Here is a 16,792-nt window from a genome sequence, read left to right on the forward strand (position 1 = left end):
ACCATGTCTGTAGGCAGATGGAATAATCCAGTACACAGGGAAGTTGGGCCTTGGGGGAAAGGGGTAGGAGTTACTGGAGTCTGGTCATAAAATGGGAAAGAGAAGACAAGCTTTATCATGTCCTGCAGGTCTCAGGAATCAGCAACAGCTGGGTTGGTGAGCTACTGGGAACACAGTGCGATTTGAACAAATACTCAGACCTCAGGAGAGGCCCTAGATGGCCCTGAAAAAGGCTCAGAGGCTGGGTCGCTGGGACCGGAACATCGGGGTATCTCCTGACCTTGGGTTTTAGGTGTCAGAGCGGCAGCCTAGGCAGCAAGCCGGAGCCAAGGGGCCTGACTCTCCAGCATGGGTAACGCGCAGTGGGAGGATGCCAGGGCTAGGCGCGCACTGGGCACTCCTCCAGGGCTCTTTAGGCTCTAGCTCCCAGTGGCCTGCGGACGCCCCGCCGTTGTTGCGCCCACTCTCCCCGTGCTCCCCCAGGTCCCTTCCGGTGCACACCGGCCCCGGAGGCCTGGCCACTGGAGTCTCCCGCGTGGGGCAGGATCGGCGCGACGCATCTACGCTCGGAGGCCACACGGTGGCCCGTGTCAGCTGCGACTTCCATTCCTGGCTGGATGCGGAGAACTAGGATAGGCACACACTCGGGCTCGGTCCGACCTCTACTCTTCTCCGCCTGGCCAGGGCGGATCTGGGCAGGGGACTGGAGGGGAGGGAAGGGGAGGGAAGGGGAGGAAAGGGGAGGGAAGGGGAGGGAAGGGGAGGGAAGGGGAGGGAAGGGGAGGGAAGGGGAGGGCCCACCCCGCCCAGAGGGTGTCCGGTGTCCTCCCTACTGGGCCCCTCCCAGGCACCCGCCACTTCTCTGTGGAGGCGCCGCGAAGGTGACAGCTCTCTTTTGGCGCGGGTGTCTGTGAGGTGGGTGCTTGGACGGGGTGCTTCCATTGCTGTCCTGCCGCCGCGCCTCTGGGTGCCTGAGGCTGAGGAGCCATGCTGTGTTGCCTGCTGGTGAGGGCCAGCAACCTGCCGGGAGTGAAGAAGGACCAGCGTAGCGATCCGGTGGCCAGCCTGACTTTCCGAGGTGAGAACCTTGGGGCGCGTGATGATGTCCACGCCCATGGCCGATGCTGGTGCCCTGACCTCCCGCCCTAGCCCCAGTACCAGTCCCAGGCCAGACAGGCCAGTTTCTTTTCCTGGCAGTAGGGAGGGAGCCCCGGCCTCGATTTCGGCAGTGATGGTGATGAGACTGAAAACTCACAGGAAATGCCTTAGGGCTGGGGGGGCTTTGGAACCACCCGACTGCAGTACTGTGTCCACTGCCACCTTTGTTTTTCGCTTCCCACTTCCGGGAGACCTACCTACACCTGAAGAGAACTGAATCCTGGTTGAATCAGGTAGTGAAAATTGTGGGATATTGGCAGATGCATCCAAGAGGTGAAGAAAAATCAGGGCCACCTGCAACTGGGCAGTGGCTGGTGAGCTTTGCTGTTGTGCCTTGGTTCCATTCATTCATTCACCCCTCTGTCTTGATGGATCACATCCCACATTGAATCCTCAGTGTCCCAGACAGGAAGGGCCACAAGTTCTCAGGGATGTCAGGGGAGCTTTCCAGATTTGAGGAGCTTCAGCCTCTATGGGTGGTGCTGGAGAGTTATGTCAAGGGAAGCAGAGGACTCACCCACCCCCACCTCAACAAGCACCTTTAGCTGCCACTGCAGGGCAGGGGTTCCCACAGGACAGAGAGACTCAGGAAGGGAAAGGGAAGAGGAAGGACCCGTCAAAATTAGGAGAAGGAACAATAGCTGTGAGTCAGGACCCCAGCGCTGCAGGGAAAGATAAATAGGAGAGGGCTTCCTCCTTGCCCGGAGCTGCACACTCACGCTCTGGGGCTTTGTGCAGTCAGACGCAGGTCATACAAGGAGGACAAGTGGCAGCCTGAGATTTGAGGAAATACAGCAGTCGGCAAAGTATGATTTGTGTATAGCGCTGACTCCTTGTGGTGGGACGATTTGTATTTGCTGCTTATTTGAACGTTTCAGACATTTTAAGGTGTCATGTTTGTGTGTTTGGTCTGCTGGAGTAATGTTAAGGCAAGATCTTTAATTCTCAGATGCTGAAGGAACCTTGGCTGTGTAGACATTCTAGGCTGACCACTGGCCAGTAGCCCTGGAGCCCATGGAAGCCCAGGCTCTGGAGTGCGTGGTGCCTCCCAACATCTGTGTTCTGCAAGTCAGGATGTGGAAACCCAGAGAGGATCACTGATGCGTTCACACTGGTTGGTGGATGCTGCCCTCGAGGCAGGCAGGTGACCAGCTTCATCGAGTCCCATTTTGGGTGTTGCCTTGGCCCTGATTCCCTGATCAGGGGCAACTGCTGTACTCCCCACATCTCATTGTGCCCTAACCTTTGCTCTTATTCCTGTTCATTTGGACTGATAAGCCCCTAAGAATACAACAGTATGTAATCACTCCAGCTGTTTCAAGTCTGCATCTTTCAAAGTCTACCTGCATACCACCCTCTCCAGGAAAGCGCCAGGATTTACTTAACATCCAATTCTCCACTCTAGATGCAGTGACACTTGTAACAACCAGTATGTGTGTAGTACTCGGCCCTATCCTTGGGGCACCAGGCCTCCTTGGGAATGACCACCTGTCCTGCTTTATTCATTGATGTGCTCCAGCTCGGGGTGTGAGCAGGTGCTCTCTAGTGTCTGTTTCTTCTTTGGCCCTGCCTCCAGTCACCTTCCAGATGTGCCAGGCAGCCTTACTGAATCTAAGGTGGAGTCCTCAGCACTTGCCGTGCTCAAATCTCTTGGCAAGAGTGTTTGAAAACGGATTCCCCGGGACTCCTCTGTAGAGGTTTGCATCCAGTGCCTGTGGGAGGTGTCCTGAGAATCAGTGTTGACTGCACACCTGATCCAGATGGTTTGGGAGCTGCATCCAGAGGAAAATTGGATAGGGCTGCGGTGACAGTCCAGAGGCAGTCCCCATGGAGGCAGAGATGAGCTTAAGATGTGAGAACCAACCCCAGCGCTGGCTGAGACCACCCAGGCTGGCTGCACAGCAGGACCGTCCACCGAGTTTCCATGGAACTTCAGAATGGGTCCTGGCTTCTCTGGGGAAGCTTAGGCACAGATGCTGCTGACAAATCCCCAGGCCTTTTTCCACTCAGGGTTGGGAAGCTCCAGGACCTGGTCCTCTGGGGCAGAGGGGACCATGGCACTGCTTGCAGAGGAACCTGTCCTGTATGCCGGCTACAACATGCAGGCTGCAGCATATGGCTGACACTGGCCTCATGCTCCTTGCAGCTGTGCTCTGGACATTCCAGTCTCGGATGTAATTTCAGGACTCCACTCCCAAAATAGAGTCTGAGCTCTCAGAGATTGGACTCTGAAGGGTTTTTCTTCTTCTCTGTCTAAAGAGCTCAGGGTGGAGACTGTTGGGAATAACTGGTCATTCTTTTGTTCTTGTACTAATTAGTTTTCTAGTTAACTAAAAGCATCACGAGGACCAGGGCCATGGTAGAGAATTTTTGGTCCATCAGTGGTGGTGGGCATGACCAGCTTACTTCCACTTCCCTTCCTGTTTCCAGCTTTGAAGGTGTTGACTTTGTGCCTTTACTCATGCAATTAATCACTAAACACATGTTCACTGAGCACCTACCACATGTGGGGTTGAAGAGCCCCCAAGAGTAAAACCAGACTTCCTTTGCTTTGGAGCTCAGATGTCTGTTTCCTTGAAGGATGGATGTGCCGTGTGCCCCACCTGGTGAATTCTGCCCTGCTCACCAGGCTCACCAGCCAGGGACTCAGGAGTCCTTGCCCACTCTCCCTTCCCATTCCACTAGCCAGGGTCAGGTCCTTAGTTCTACCCATGCTTCTGCAGAGTGCCTGAAGGTCTTGCAGAGATTTTATTGGAAAGGCAGATTTACAGAGAAGAGGGACAGCAAAAGATCTTCTATCCGTTGGTTCACTCCCCAAATGGCCACAACAGCTGGAGCTAAGCCCCTCTGAAGCTAGGAGCCATGAGCCTCTTCCAGGTCTCCCACACAGGTACAGGGTCCCAATACTTTGGACCATCTCCGCTGCGTTCCCCATAAGCAGGGAGCTATGTGGGAAGTGGAGCAACCGAAACACAAACAGGAGCCCAAATGGGATTCTGATGCTGGGGCTGCAAGGTGGTAACTAACCAGTTGAGCTACCGACAGCCCTTTTACAGCCGTCTTAAGCCAGCTTGTTTTTGTGCTCTCAGGCAATGTTCCTGGCTCCTCTGTCTGTAAGGATGATTCATGGAGACCTGGACTCCAAACATAGCCTTTTGGATGTTCAAAATAACTGGAAACCTCTAAACCAGCTTTTTGTTTCTTCATTGTAGACAGTGACACTTGTCGGGAATACATGAAACAAAATAATAATAATAATAATAATAAAAGGCCTTCAAGTGGCAAGAGAGCTTCCATCCGCTGATTCACTTCCCAAGTGTCTGCAAAGGCTAGAGCTGAGCCGATTCGAACCCAGGAGCTAGGAGCTTCTTCTGGGTCTCTCATGTAGTGCAGGGTCCCAAGGCTTTGGGCTGTCCTCTACTGCTTTCCCAGGCTATAAGCAGAAAGAAAGCAGAGCAGCTGAGACATGAGCGGGTGCCCATATGGGATCCCGGCATGTGCAAGGTGAGGATTTAACCACCGAGCCATCGCACCGGGCTCCCTCCCTATTGTTTTGAAAATGAAACTTTAGTTATGAAATTTAACATAGAAGAAAGATGCATAAAATATAAATGTCTGATTGGACATGGTGGCTCTCAGCTGGGAGCAATTCTGTTCCTCTGGGAACATCAGCCAATGTCTGAGAGGCAGTATCACTGGTATCTTATGGGTAGGGATCAGGGATCCTGTGAACTGCCTGACATGCACCCACAGTACCCACAAAGTAGATGTATATTTGATTCACAAAGTTACCAGTGCCCTGATAGGGAAGGTATGCTTTCATATGTAAATGATGACATACCTGAATGTGGTGTCACCCAGGCACCCAGGGGTGCCAGCTCCGCACACCCCACCCCACCCCTGGAAGTCCAGACTCCTGTCTTTGTCTCTAGAGGTAATCTCATCCCAGTCCCCGCCCCCCCCCCGCTACATGTTCACATATTTGCTCAAAAATACCACAGATGTTTTTCAGTAAATATTCTTCTGTACCAACTTTTTAAAATATCTGAATATTATTTTATTATATGGGTGCACCATAATTCAATTGTTCAATTACCTGTTGGTGAATATTTAGGTCATATCACATTTTAAAAATATGTACTATACTGGAGACCAAATATTTGTCCCATATATAGTTTTTTTTAAAAAGATTTATGTATTTATTTAAAAGATACAGCAACAGAGAGAGAGAGAGAGAGAGAGACAATGAGACGCAGGTGTTTGGCGGAAATTCAGCTACTTGAGTCACATTATCTGTTGCCTCTGAGGGTGTGCATTAGCAGGAAGCTGGAATGGGGAGCAGAGCCAGGACCCAACCCCAGATACTCAGACATTGAATTCTGGTGTCCCAAGTGGTGTTTTAACTGCTAAACCAAACACCTGCCTGACAAGTCCTAATGCGTTAAGATCTGTTGCCCCTTCTCATGCCTCTGTATCTTATGGAAAGTTGTACCTGTAGTAGACATGTGCAGGCATATTTAATTGTCATTTTCCCAAGAATAATACAGTGTAACAAATATTTGCATACTATTTACATGGTATTAAGTGTTATAAGTAAGGTAGAGATGATTCAAAGGAGAAGATGTGCAGATGTTAGGGAAATTAAAAAAATGCATGGGAGGGGCCAGTGTTGTGGTACAGTGGATAAAGCCACTGCCTGTGACACCAGCAGCTCAGATGGCACCGGTTTAAGCCCTGACTGCTCCGTTTCCAATCCAGCTCCCTGCTAACATACCTAGGAAAGCAGAAGATGGCTAAAGTGTTTGAATCCCTGACACCTGCGTGGGAGACCTGGATGGAGTTCCAGCTCTTGATTTTGGTCTGGTCCATCATGGCTGTTGCAGGCATTTGGACAGTGACCCTGTGGATGGAAACTACCCACCTCTCTGTCTTAAATAAATTCATAAATCTTCTTTTAAAAAATAGTACATGGGAAATGAGCTTCATGGATTTAAAATTTTTAACATCATAAGAAATGTATCTTTTAGTTCCATTTTACACATTTTAAAAATATTTGTTTTTATTGGAAAGGCAGCTTTACAGAGAGAGGCAGAAACAGAAATTTTTTCCATCTGCTGGTTCAGTCTCTAAATGGTCATAATGGCTGGAGCTGAGCCAATCTCATGCCAGGAGTCAGGTGCTTCTTTCGGTTCTCCAATGTGGGTACAGGATCCCAAGGCTTTGGACCATTTTCCACTGTATTCCTGGACCATAGGCAGGAAGCTGGATGCAAAGTAACCAGGACATGAACTGGTGCCCATACGGAATGGTAGCGCTTGCAGAAGGAGGATTAATCAATTGAATCATCATTCCAGCAGCTAGTTTACATTTTTATTCACTTTGTATGGAGGATTTGAGCATTTTGAGGTGGGAGGGCAGGTCCTAGAACCAGCTCCCCTCAATACGGAGGGATGGCTTTATTAACAGAAAGAACAAACACCTCACCATAAAAAATTGGAAACATTTAAAAATCATTCGGTAGGGCTCGGCAGTATGGCCTAGTGGCTAAGGTCCTCGCCTTGATCCCATATGGCCGTTGGTTCTAATCCCGGCAGCTCCACTTCCTCTCTATCTCTCCTCCTTTCAGTATATCTGACTTCGTAATAAAAATAAAAAAAATAAATCTTTAAAAAAAATCCTTCGGTAAGAAATAACTATGAACAAATAGTAGCATTAAAATGTTACAAGTACCATTTGAACCATAAGAAATTATCAAAAGTTTGTGTGATAAGGTTTTGTGCTAGCAAAATAATAAGAAAATATGCACTAATTCTTGGCTGCTAGAAGCAGAACCTTTAAAAAAAATCTGTAATTTCTGGTAGAGCAAATTTCCTTCTGGAATTAGATACGGTGGAGTGGGTGCAGTGGGTCAAGCCACTACTTGGGAGGCTGCCCTTCCATATCAGAGTGCTGGTTCAAGTCCTGGCTGCTGCACTTCCCATCCAGCTTCCTTAAATAGTGCACCTGCAAAGTCGGTGGAAGATGGCCCAAGTACTTGAGCCCCTATGGGAGACTCAGATCAAGTTCCTGGCTTCTGACTGGCCTGGAACAGCCCTGTCCATTGAGTTCATTTGGGTAATGAGCCAATGGATGGAAGATTTCTCTGTCTATATCTCCTTGTCTCTCAAATTAAATAAATGTTTTAAAATCATATGAAAGAATATTAACATTTTGTCACAGGCATTTCTAGTATTTTCCCCAGATTTTTTGCTTAATTCATTTTTAATCAGCAAATAAAAATCATATGTGAAGTTCCAGTTGGCCTTCTGAGTTGAGACTAACTCCCTCATGGTGGATCCCATCATTTCCAGGGATTCACTGCCCATAGCTCTTCCTGGTCACCTCTTTCTTGGATCAGACTCCAGCTGGGGTTTAGGAAAGATGGGACTGGATGAGGTGCTTACGAATGAGAAGGGTAGTGGTCTGCTGGTGAGGGGGTTGCCTAGGCCTTGGGGTGTGCAGATATGAGGCTTAACAAATCATCTGGCATCGACCAAAGTCTCATGTGTTCAAGTCTTAATCTCCAGTCTTAGGATAAGGGGTTAGCAGTGGAACTGAATCAGGTTGTGGTGTCCACAGATGGGACCTTGGTAAAGGATTGAATCAGATTCGGTGGTCAGGGTGGAGTCCCCAGTGGCTTTATTAACAGGGACACCTGGACAGAGATATGAAGCAAGAGCACATGCTCGCTGTGTCTGCTTCCTGACTTGCCCCATGATCATCTCTTTGCCTCTTCCACCTTCTCCAGATGGGTCCTCCTGGTCTTGGCTTGTGAATCCCCAAGCTGTAACCTTCTTCTCCTAGGGGTGTGAAAGTGTGGAGAAATGGATGAGTGCAGCAGTGTGAGCCTGCAGATAGCAGGCAGGTAGTGGAGTGATGGGAGTTGGCCTTCCTTCTTGCCAGGGGGTACTCCCTTCCTGCGCCCAGGAGTAGGGCAGACCCTCCCATCTCCAGCCACAGCCAGGCCTATCTTTGTCTTTTTTCAGTGGCTGCTGCCTCTCTGGGTGTTTGCTGACTCTGTACTAGTGGGTGCTCAGAGAGTGCTCATGCACAGTGAACCTTCAGGAAATATATGAGAGGCTGCCTGAGGATCTGAAGCCACCAGCAGCTTCTGGGAACAAATCCTTTCACCTGACTTGGGGCAGAAGCAGGATTCCCATATCTCTATTGAGAGTTTAAAGCCTGTGCTCCCTCTCTAGGTAGATGACACCAAACAAGCATTGATGCACTCAGTCAGAACCTGGAGGCCTCCACTGCTCCTCCCCCTTCTGAATTGCCCAACCCTACCTCTGCCACCTGTACCCTCACCATCTCCCATTGGACTTTAAAAGCCATTCTGCTGAAATACATGTTGTGTAAAATTGGCCATCTCAGCTCTTCCCCAACTGGTACTCCTTCTAGGTAACACCCAACTCAATGCACGTCCCCAGCTCCTGGTGGCATCTGTGATCTGTAATCTGGGGTCTAGGATCTGCTCACCTGCTCTGTGAGGTGCATGGTATTAGCCATTCTGTGATTGGCAAGGTCCTTCAGCTTGGGGACCCCTCCAACCCCACCCTGCCCCACCTTCCAAGCTTCAGCATGATTCTCACTGATGCCTGTTGGTCTCCAATTCTGCAAAGTGGGCTGGAGTTGGTGGACACACTCCTTTCCCCCACCGTGAGCTGTGTGTTCCCTGTATCTGCAATTGTGAAGCGTGTTCCGTGGCACACATGAAGCCACCTCTCTTGAGACCAGTGTGACTCATCAACAGGGACAAGATAGCTTTCAATCTCTGATAGGAAAGAAACTTCTTTCTGATAAGTGATCATGTCTTTATGTGGCTCCTGTACATTGTGCAGCTGTGCCTCTCATATATTTCATTTCACTCTTGTTCTTCTCTGGGGCTGGAGACCCCATCTGTGATCCTGTCCTTTAATGGTGCCCAGAGTATCACCAGGACTTGATGAAATCTCATTGAGAGCATTCTCTGCTTGCCTTCAGTGGAAAATGATTAAACGACATTGCAAGAGGAGTTGACACAACAGATACTGCCCAATATATGTTAGTTGGAAGTACCAGAAAATGAATTTGCCAGTGAACATCTCAAGTGAGGCTGCAGATGGAATTTTCCATCTGATTCCTATAGGTTGCAGGAAGCTACCCTGTGCTCAGGGAGGGGAACTTGAATCTATGTAAGTTGAAAACCCAATGCAGTAGACACTGTCCTTGACAATTCTGCTGAGGGAACCAAGGCCTGAAAGGGCAATGAACTTTATGTAAGATCACACAGCAGTAGTACTTGTTTGAATGGCTCTGAAGACCTATATCCAGCTACTACTGGGGCTACTGCACTGGAGTCTACAGGAGTGGTGTAGCCTGGCAGGCCTGGAGCTGGCACCCCTTCCAGGCTGTCTCTATCCATTGATAGAGAGTCACGCTGGCAATGGCATTCTATGGGGTTTCCTGAGAACAGAGCTGCTACCTGGTCAGCACCCAGGGACTGGGTATCTCGCCACGTACTTGGGTTGTTCATGGGAGTCAGGTATGGTGTCTGCCCTCTGAACCTCCCAGCTGGCTGTGGTCGCAGCTTGCTTCGAGATGCCCAAGAAAGAGCAGCAGTCATGGGAGGCTTATCAGAGCAGAGACAACAGAACTGGGCATGGGAGAGTCAGCAGCAGTTTGTTTGGTCAGGGTATCAGCGTGGGGCCCCAACAGGAGGTCAGGGCACACAATGACTTAGCTTGCTGTGCGCCAGGCACCTGCGCATCCCACCCTGCTTAATTTGCATAACAACCCCTCATGGGGTTATTACTATCATCTTTTTTTTTTACTTTTTTTTTTATTAATTATTATGCATTATGTGACAGTTTCATAGGCTCTGGGAATCCCCCCACCCCTCCCCACACCCCTCCCTCCTGGTGGATTCCTCCACCTTGGTGCAGTATTACAGTTCAAATTCAATCAAGATTCTTTCCTTGCAAACATATATATTACTATCATCTTACAGATGAGAGGAAATGTGAAATGAATTTCCAAAGAGATTTAAAAAAAATTTTTTTAAAGTGTATATCTGCTTATCATGTTCATTTTGTTTGAAAGGCAGTCACACACAGAAAGAGAGAGAGACAGATAGAGATCTTCCACCCACTCATTCACAAACACTTGCAAAAGTTGAGGGTAGGCCAGGCCAAAGGTCAGAGCCAGAAGCTCAATCCAGGGTTTTCACCTGGGTGGCAGGGACTCAGGGACTTGAGACATCATCTGCTGCCCCACGACCAGGAAGCTGGAATTGGAAGTGGAGCTGAGGCATGTAGTGAGACACTCTGATATGGGATGTGGACATCTTAATCATTGTCCAAAATGGCTTTACTTCCCTAATAGCTCTTTAAAGTGTGGGACATGGACCCCTGGGCTTAGTCCCAGGACATTTTGAACAGATCTGTAAGGCCAAGTCTGTCATCAAAATAACACTAAGAAGATTGGAATTATTCTATTTACAACCAGGTGGTCCCAACTAGAGACCATTATGCTCAGTGAAATAAGTCAATCACAAAAGAACAAATACCATGTGTTCTGTCTTATATAAGGAAACCAACAAGGAAAGTGTAACTTCAATAATCTGATCCATACTGTTTTTGTTTGTTTGCTTTTTTGGCTGTATCCCATGTGTTTTGATGTTTTTTTAATTTCAGTTTGGTTTATTTCAAATAATTTCTTTCCTCTTGTTGAATTCATCATGGACTCATGGATTATACAATGGCATCATTTTTTCCAAGAGACTTTTGTGTTTCCTTTTTGTCACCCATGTGTTGGTTACTCAGTGGCGCATTTTTTCATGGTGCTGTAATTTGTTGTTGATGTTGTTGTTGTTGTGGTTGTTCTAACTCATACCAGTTGTTGACCTTGCTTCATGACTTCCCACTTATGGAAATGTATAGTGATGGAGTACTGGAGTCTATCATATACAGACATGGGGGTATAATAGAATATGCATCCCTGCTTCCAGATGAAAGATGGATTCCCAATGAAACTGTTGGATATGTGTAGACAATGGGGTGCTGGACTGTCTGATGTTGTTTATACGAACAGTGTTGGGGTACACTTAAATAAGATACTGATAGAATTATGATTCCTTATGAAGGATTACACTATTGTAACAAAGTGGGAAAAATCTGACAGGGGGATGGGAGATTGGAGGGGAATCCCAGCCTATACGAAATTGTACCACATAATTCAAAATAAAAATATATTTAAAAAATGACACTAGAGTTATGTGTTGTTCTCACATGCTGACATTTGTACTGGTAATACCATCACAATGGGAAGTAGAACTGCTGGCATCTTGACAGTAACCAAGGGTTGTACTGGTCGCTATATTCTACTGTGTACTTGCAGTTGAAAGCAAGTTTCACTTTAATAGGGGCCTTGATGAAGGAAGAATACAATTTATAATTTTAATCTTTGTAATATTTTGTGTGCTGAAATGGGGCATATACAACTTCTGTTGCATACCAAAAAAAAAAAAAAAATGGTGTGGCTGCAAGGAAAAGCCCTTGCTTGTGTGGTTGCTTGAGTTGCAAGTTGAACTAGCTGCATCAGGAGGATGGGGCATAGAATACTGTTTCTACTTAAATGACTATCTGTGACTACTCATTGGGCATTGGTAGGTGTTTTCATGAATGTGAATGAGTGAGCTTGTCACTTCGAGTGTGGTTGGTATTCATCTTTTGTTGCCAATGATAAAACCTGAACTTTAAAGCAAATTTTAGAAATCTTGTGTCTTCTATCTTCCCAGTACTTTTTCAAAGGCTTATTTGATTTATTTGAAAGGTAGAGTGACAGAGAGAGTGGGAGTAAGAGAGGAAGGATCTCTTATTCGTTGGTTCACTATTCAAATGTTTGCGATAGCCAGGGCCGCTCCAGGCAGGACCTGAAACTCCATGTGGGTCTACCAGGTGGGTGACACAAGTCCAGTCCTTTGGACCATCTTCCACCACTTTCCCAGGCATGTTAGCAGGGAGATGAGTTGGAAGTAGTGCTTCAATGTGGGATGCCTGAGTCACAGGTGGTAGCTTAACTGGCTACACCACAACCACAGCCCCCAACTTCCCAGTACCTCAAGACATTTTGATGAAATCAACAAAATTGAGCTTTTGGTGATGTAGAATAAAGTGTTAACTCTTGGAATATCTTCATAGTTCCTTGAACAGAAATGATTCAAATGTCCAATGTATGTGTCCCAGAATGACACAAAGGTGACAGATTAGAACTAATTAGAACAATCAGTTCTGATGTTACAGGTCACAACATAGGTATGGGCCAGTTTCAAATTTTTACATTGCAGTTTGCCTTTGAGGAATGTGAGGATTAGATGTGATGTCCCAGGATCTTCACAATGGTGTGTGAGTGTATTAAAACATGCCTCCATTTCCAGCTACCCATCTGGCTGGGTTTTCCTCAGAGATGACAATCCAAATAAGACATCTCAATGGGCCGAACACAGAAGTAGACATCACAGTGTGGCCAGACAATAAAAGAAGTCACAAAGATGTAAAACAGGGTCACTGTTGTTTCTCTGTTTTGGAAGTTATAATTATTTTTATGGAAATATATCATTTATGTTAACATATACTGGCCTTATTATTTAATGCCTAAATATATTAAAACACCTTTGTTTTCAAGTTTGCAGATGGCAAAATCCATAGACACAAGCCACATCCATACAGACTCCTTGGGTTCTTTTTAAGAATGTGGCCCTGTGCCTGCTGCCCTAAGAACACACAGAAAACACCTGACCATGGTCAGTGATATCATTCCAAGAGTTATGGCCTTTGTCTACGTCAGGTGATTTGTAACCCGAAGAGGGAGGGGCTTGAGAACTCACTTGCTCCTGTAAGGGACTTGGGAGTGAGGGCAGGTGTTTGGCACAGTGCTTAACTTAGTGTTTGGGACACTCTCATTCGCTATTCGTGTGCCTGGACTTGAGTCCTGCTCCAGCTTTCTGCTAATGGTGCCCTGGAAGGCAGCAGACATTGGCTCAGGTATTTGGTCTGCCACAAGTGTGGAAGACCTGGATTCAGTCCTTGGCTTCTGGCTGTTTTAGGCATTTTAAAAGTAGATGAAAGATTCTCTCTTTCACTTTCCCTGCCTTAAAAATACTGGGGAGGGCCTGGCGCAGTAGCCTAGTGGCTAAAGTCCTCACCTTGAACACGCCAAGATCCCATATGGGCACCAGTTCATGTCCCGGAGGCCCTGCTTCCTATCCAGCTCCCTGTTTATGGCCTGGGACAGCAGTCAAGGATGGCCCAAAGCCTTGAGACCCTGCACCTGGTGAGAGATTTGGAAGATACTCCTGGCTTCTTGCTCCTGATCAGCTCAGCTCCAACCTGTGTGGAAACTTGAGGAGTGAATCAGTGAATGGAAGATCTTCCTGTTTGTCTCTCCTCTTCTCTACATATCTGCCTTTCCAATAAAAATAAATAAATCTTAAAAAACAATTACTCGAGCAGCCTGAGCAACTGTTTTCAGGTTGATTGCTATAGAATCTAATATGTTTCCTTCTAACCTCCTCCATCAAACATTCCTCTCCTGGCATTTTCCCTTAATCTCTCAGCTGTTTCTTTCACCTAGATGTCTCCCCACCCTCCCCTCATCATCTGCTGCCCCCCACCTCAGCCTTCTATGTCTGATAGAGTGAGGTTGGCTCTGCAGGAGGCTGCACCTTCAGGGTCTCTTCAAGACTAGGGACAGAGAGACAGTTTGGTCTTTTAAAATTTATTTGTTTTATTTGAAAGCAGAGTTACAGAGGGAGAGAGGGGGAGACAGAGGTCTTCCACCTGCTGACTCACTTGCCAAATGGCCACAATGGTCAGGCTTGCGCCAGGTGATAGGCAGGACCAGGAGCTTCCTCCAGGGCTTCTCATGTGAGTGGCAGAGACTCAAGCACTTGAGCCATGTTCATCATCCTCTGCTGCTTTCCCAGTACATTAGTAGGGAGCAGCCAGGACTCAAGCCAGTGCTAATATTAGATGCTGACATCACAGGTGGAGAGGGGTGTTTTCATGGAAGTGTTGCTCACATACATGAAGCTCACCATTCTAACTAGAGTTTGCACAAGGTAGGTGGTTCAGGTTGCAGTGCTGTGCACTGGTCATCTCCCCAAAAAGAAGCCCCTCGTCCAGTCCTCAGTTTCCCGCCATCCCCTTTCTTCTCTGCCTTCCTCCAGCTCCAGAACACCCGCCTCTCCTTTTCTCCAGGGATGGCCTGCTCAGGCATGTCCTATAAGTGAAGTTTAGGATGTATGGAGGTAGATGTTTCCTTTTTATGTTTTTTATTTATTGGTTTGAGGGGAGGTTTGTGTGATCCATAATTGGATATTGATCACAAACTGATGCGATTCTCAGGCAAGTCCTGTGAGGTTTGTGAGATTGCCTTTGGCCACCGAGCCCAAGTATGGATCTCAGACAGAAGCCAGCTGGGGTGTGTGATGGGGTGGGGAGGTGCTGGGCCACGCCTCTTCACTCCCCTTTGTGTCTCTCTAGGAGTGAAGAAGAGAACCAAAGTCATCAAGAACAGCGTGAACCCCGTGTGGAATGAGGTATTCGATTTTTACTTTGCCCTTTCTCTCTCTGCTGCCGTTCTTTCTTCAGGACAAGTCGGGGGTCTTCTGGAACAGGTGGTTTTCTCAGTACCTTTGAGGAGGGGTGGGGCTGGCAGCCTGAGTGCCCACTGAACCCTCCTGCCCTGGGATTCTGGGAAAGGGGTTGGGACCTGACCCTCCAGGCAGGTAGAGACATCTCATGTGTATGTGTTGGGGGGAAATCTGGAGGGGAGTAAAATTACTTTTGTTGCTATTTTTCCTTTGTTCTGGCTAGCCAGATGGAGTGTGTTTGGGGACGTTCTTATTTTCCTTCACATCTACCCTACTCCCTGTCTGAAGCCCACCGCCTCTCTGAAGCCCTTCCTGATTACCCTCTGGCTCTTATGGGCTCTGTGTATCCTCAACCATCAGTTGTACATGTGGCTCCTTGGAGCCTTCTGGAGGGTTTGGCAGCCTCTCACTGGTGGGTCTGGGATGCACAAGGAAGCATTGGCTCTGATGAGGGCTGTGAGGCCCCTGGCCGGGCCTGCCCCATGCTCTGCATAGGGCCTTGGCTTCAGGGAGAACTCTGTGGCATTGATCTCTGAGTCCTCCACAGAGTCTCCTGGCATTTCCCCAGCTATACTACTGGCCCACATTCCTGGGGATAGGTTGCAACTGATTGGAGAGAGGGGACCATCAAAATATTGCTTTCTTCTCTCTTCTTCTGCCTTCATCTCTCATTGTCACCTCTAAAGCTCTGGAATTCTGGTTTTCCTTTCATCTTTTCTCCCTTTCTTCCTTCTCTTTATTCTTTCCTCACCACTATTCATCTATTCAATTATCCATTTGACAATCCATCCATCTATCATCTATCCAGTTATCCCTTCCTTCCTTCCATACATCTAGCCAGTCACCCATCTGCCTTGTCCGTTCATCCATCCACCCTCCCATCTGTTTCATCCTTCTGTCCTTTCCTTTCAATTATCCAGCCAGGTAGCCAGTCACCCATTTGCCTATTCATCCATCCATCCATCCATCCATCCATCCATCCATCCAACCATTCCTTCCACCTATCTATCCATCCATTCTGTGCTTCTATCCAGCCATCAGTCTGCCAGTTACCCATTTACCTAGCCATCCATCCATCCATCCATCCATCCATCCATCCATCCACTAGACTCTCTCATGGACACTAGTGAATGATTAACACTCACTAATCTCCTTCACACACCAGACTTCTGCTCTGTGTCCTGGAGGCATGAAAGTGAACGAAACACAGTCTGTTCTAGAGAGCTGCAGGTTAAGGTCCTTTTTTTTTCTGCTTTTCTTCCAGGGCTTTGAGTGGGACCTCAAGGGCATCCCCCTGGACCAGACATCTGAGCTTCATGTGGTGGTCAAAGACCATGAGAAGATGGGGAGGAACAGGTGAGGTGGACCAGAATGGGGCTCCATGGCTTGAAGGTACAGGTGGGTTGTGTTGAAAGAAAGTTTCAGAACTCAAGCTCTGGAGAGCTGGTACTTCAAGTCAGCATTTACTGAGAGGCCACCTCTCTTGGGCCTTGCACAGTGGCTGCTGGGGAAACCTGGCAGTGACCTCAGAATTCTGGGTAAAGTTGAGAGCAGACCGTGCTACAGGGAAGGGAAGATGGTCTGTGTTTGCCGAGTATGCCCAGACAGTGGCGAGATGTCAGGGTGGGAGTAGGGTGGGGAAGGTGCTTTGTCTCTCCCACATCAGCCCAGAGGCTCCTAGAGTGGGCCCACCTCCCTGCTCAGGCAGGGCTGGTGAGGGCAGCTGCATACTCCAGGAGGCAGGAGGCAGGGTCAGCAAACAGGGAGCTATCAGCAAGGCTCCCTGGAAGAGGTGGGACTTAAGTTTTAGAAAGTCGGAATAGTAAGAAAGGGTCACTTTGACCAGGCACCTCCCTGTGACAGGGTTTCAGTTGGGTTATTTCATGTAGCCAGGGACAGGATTTCCAAGCAGGAGGACCGGCAGGTGCAAAGTTGTGGTGGCAAAAGCAGCTTTCTCTAGGC

At 47.9% G+C, this 16,792-nt stretch overlaps 1 protein-coding gene across 8 annotated transcripts in view; it reads left to right on the plus strand.

The window, feature by feature from the left end:
- Positions 1-16,792, plus strand: part of DYSF (dysferlin) — a 176,520-nt gene that overhangs the window by 11,088 nt on the left and 148,640 nt on the right. For 4 of the 8 annotated variants that reach the window (XM_058667949.1, XM_058667951.1, XM_058667953.1 and 1 more), the window contains exons 1-3: positions 777-1,078; positions 14,721-14,776; positions 16,095-16,186. In XM_058667949.1, the coding sequence (XP_058523932.1) occupies positions 988-1,078; positions 14,721-14,776; positions 16,095-16,186 (239 nt within the window). In that variant the 5' untranslated portion in view covers positions 777-987. Of the gene's footprint in view, positions 1-776; positions 1,079-14,720; positions 14,777-16,094; positions 16,187-16,792 lie in introns of those variants that run through there. The other 4 variants (XM_058667950.1, XM_058667952.1, XM_058667954.1 and 1 more) reach the window with 1 other exon arrangement.

Source organism: Ochotona princeps, chromosome 8 (assembly GCF_030435755.1).
Source record: "Ochotona princeps isolate mOchPri1 chromosome 8, mOchPri1.hap1, whole genome shotgun sequence".
NCBI classification, from domain to species: Eukaryota; Metazoa; Chordata; class Mammalia; order Lagomorpha; family Ochotonidae; genus Ochotona; species Ochotona princeps.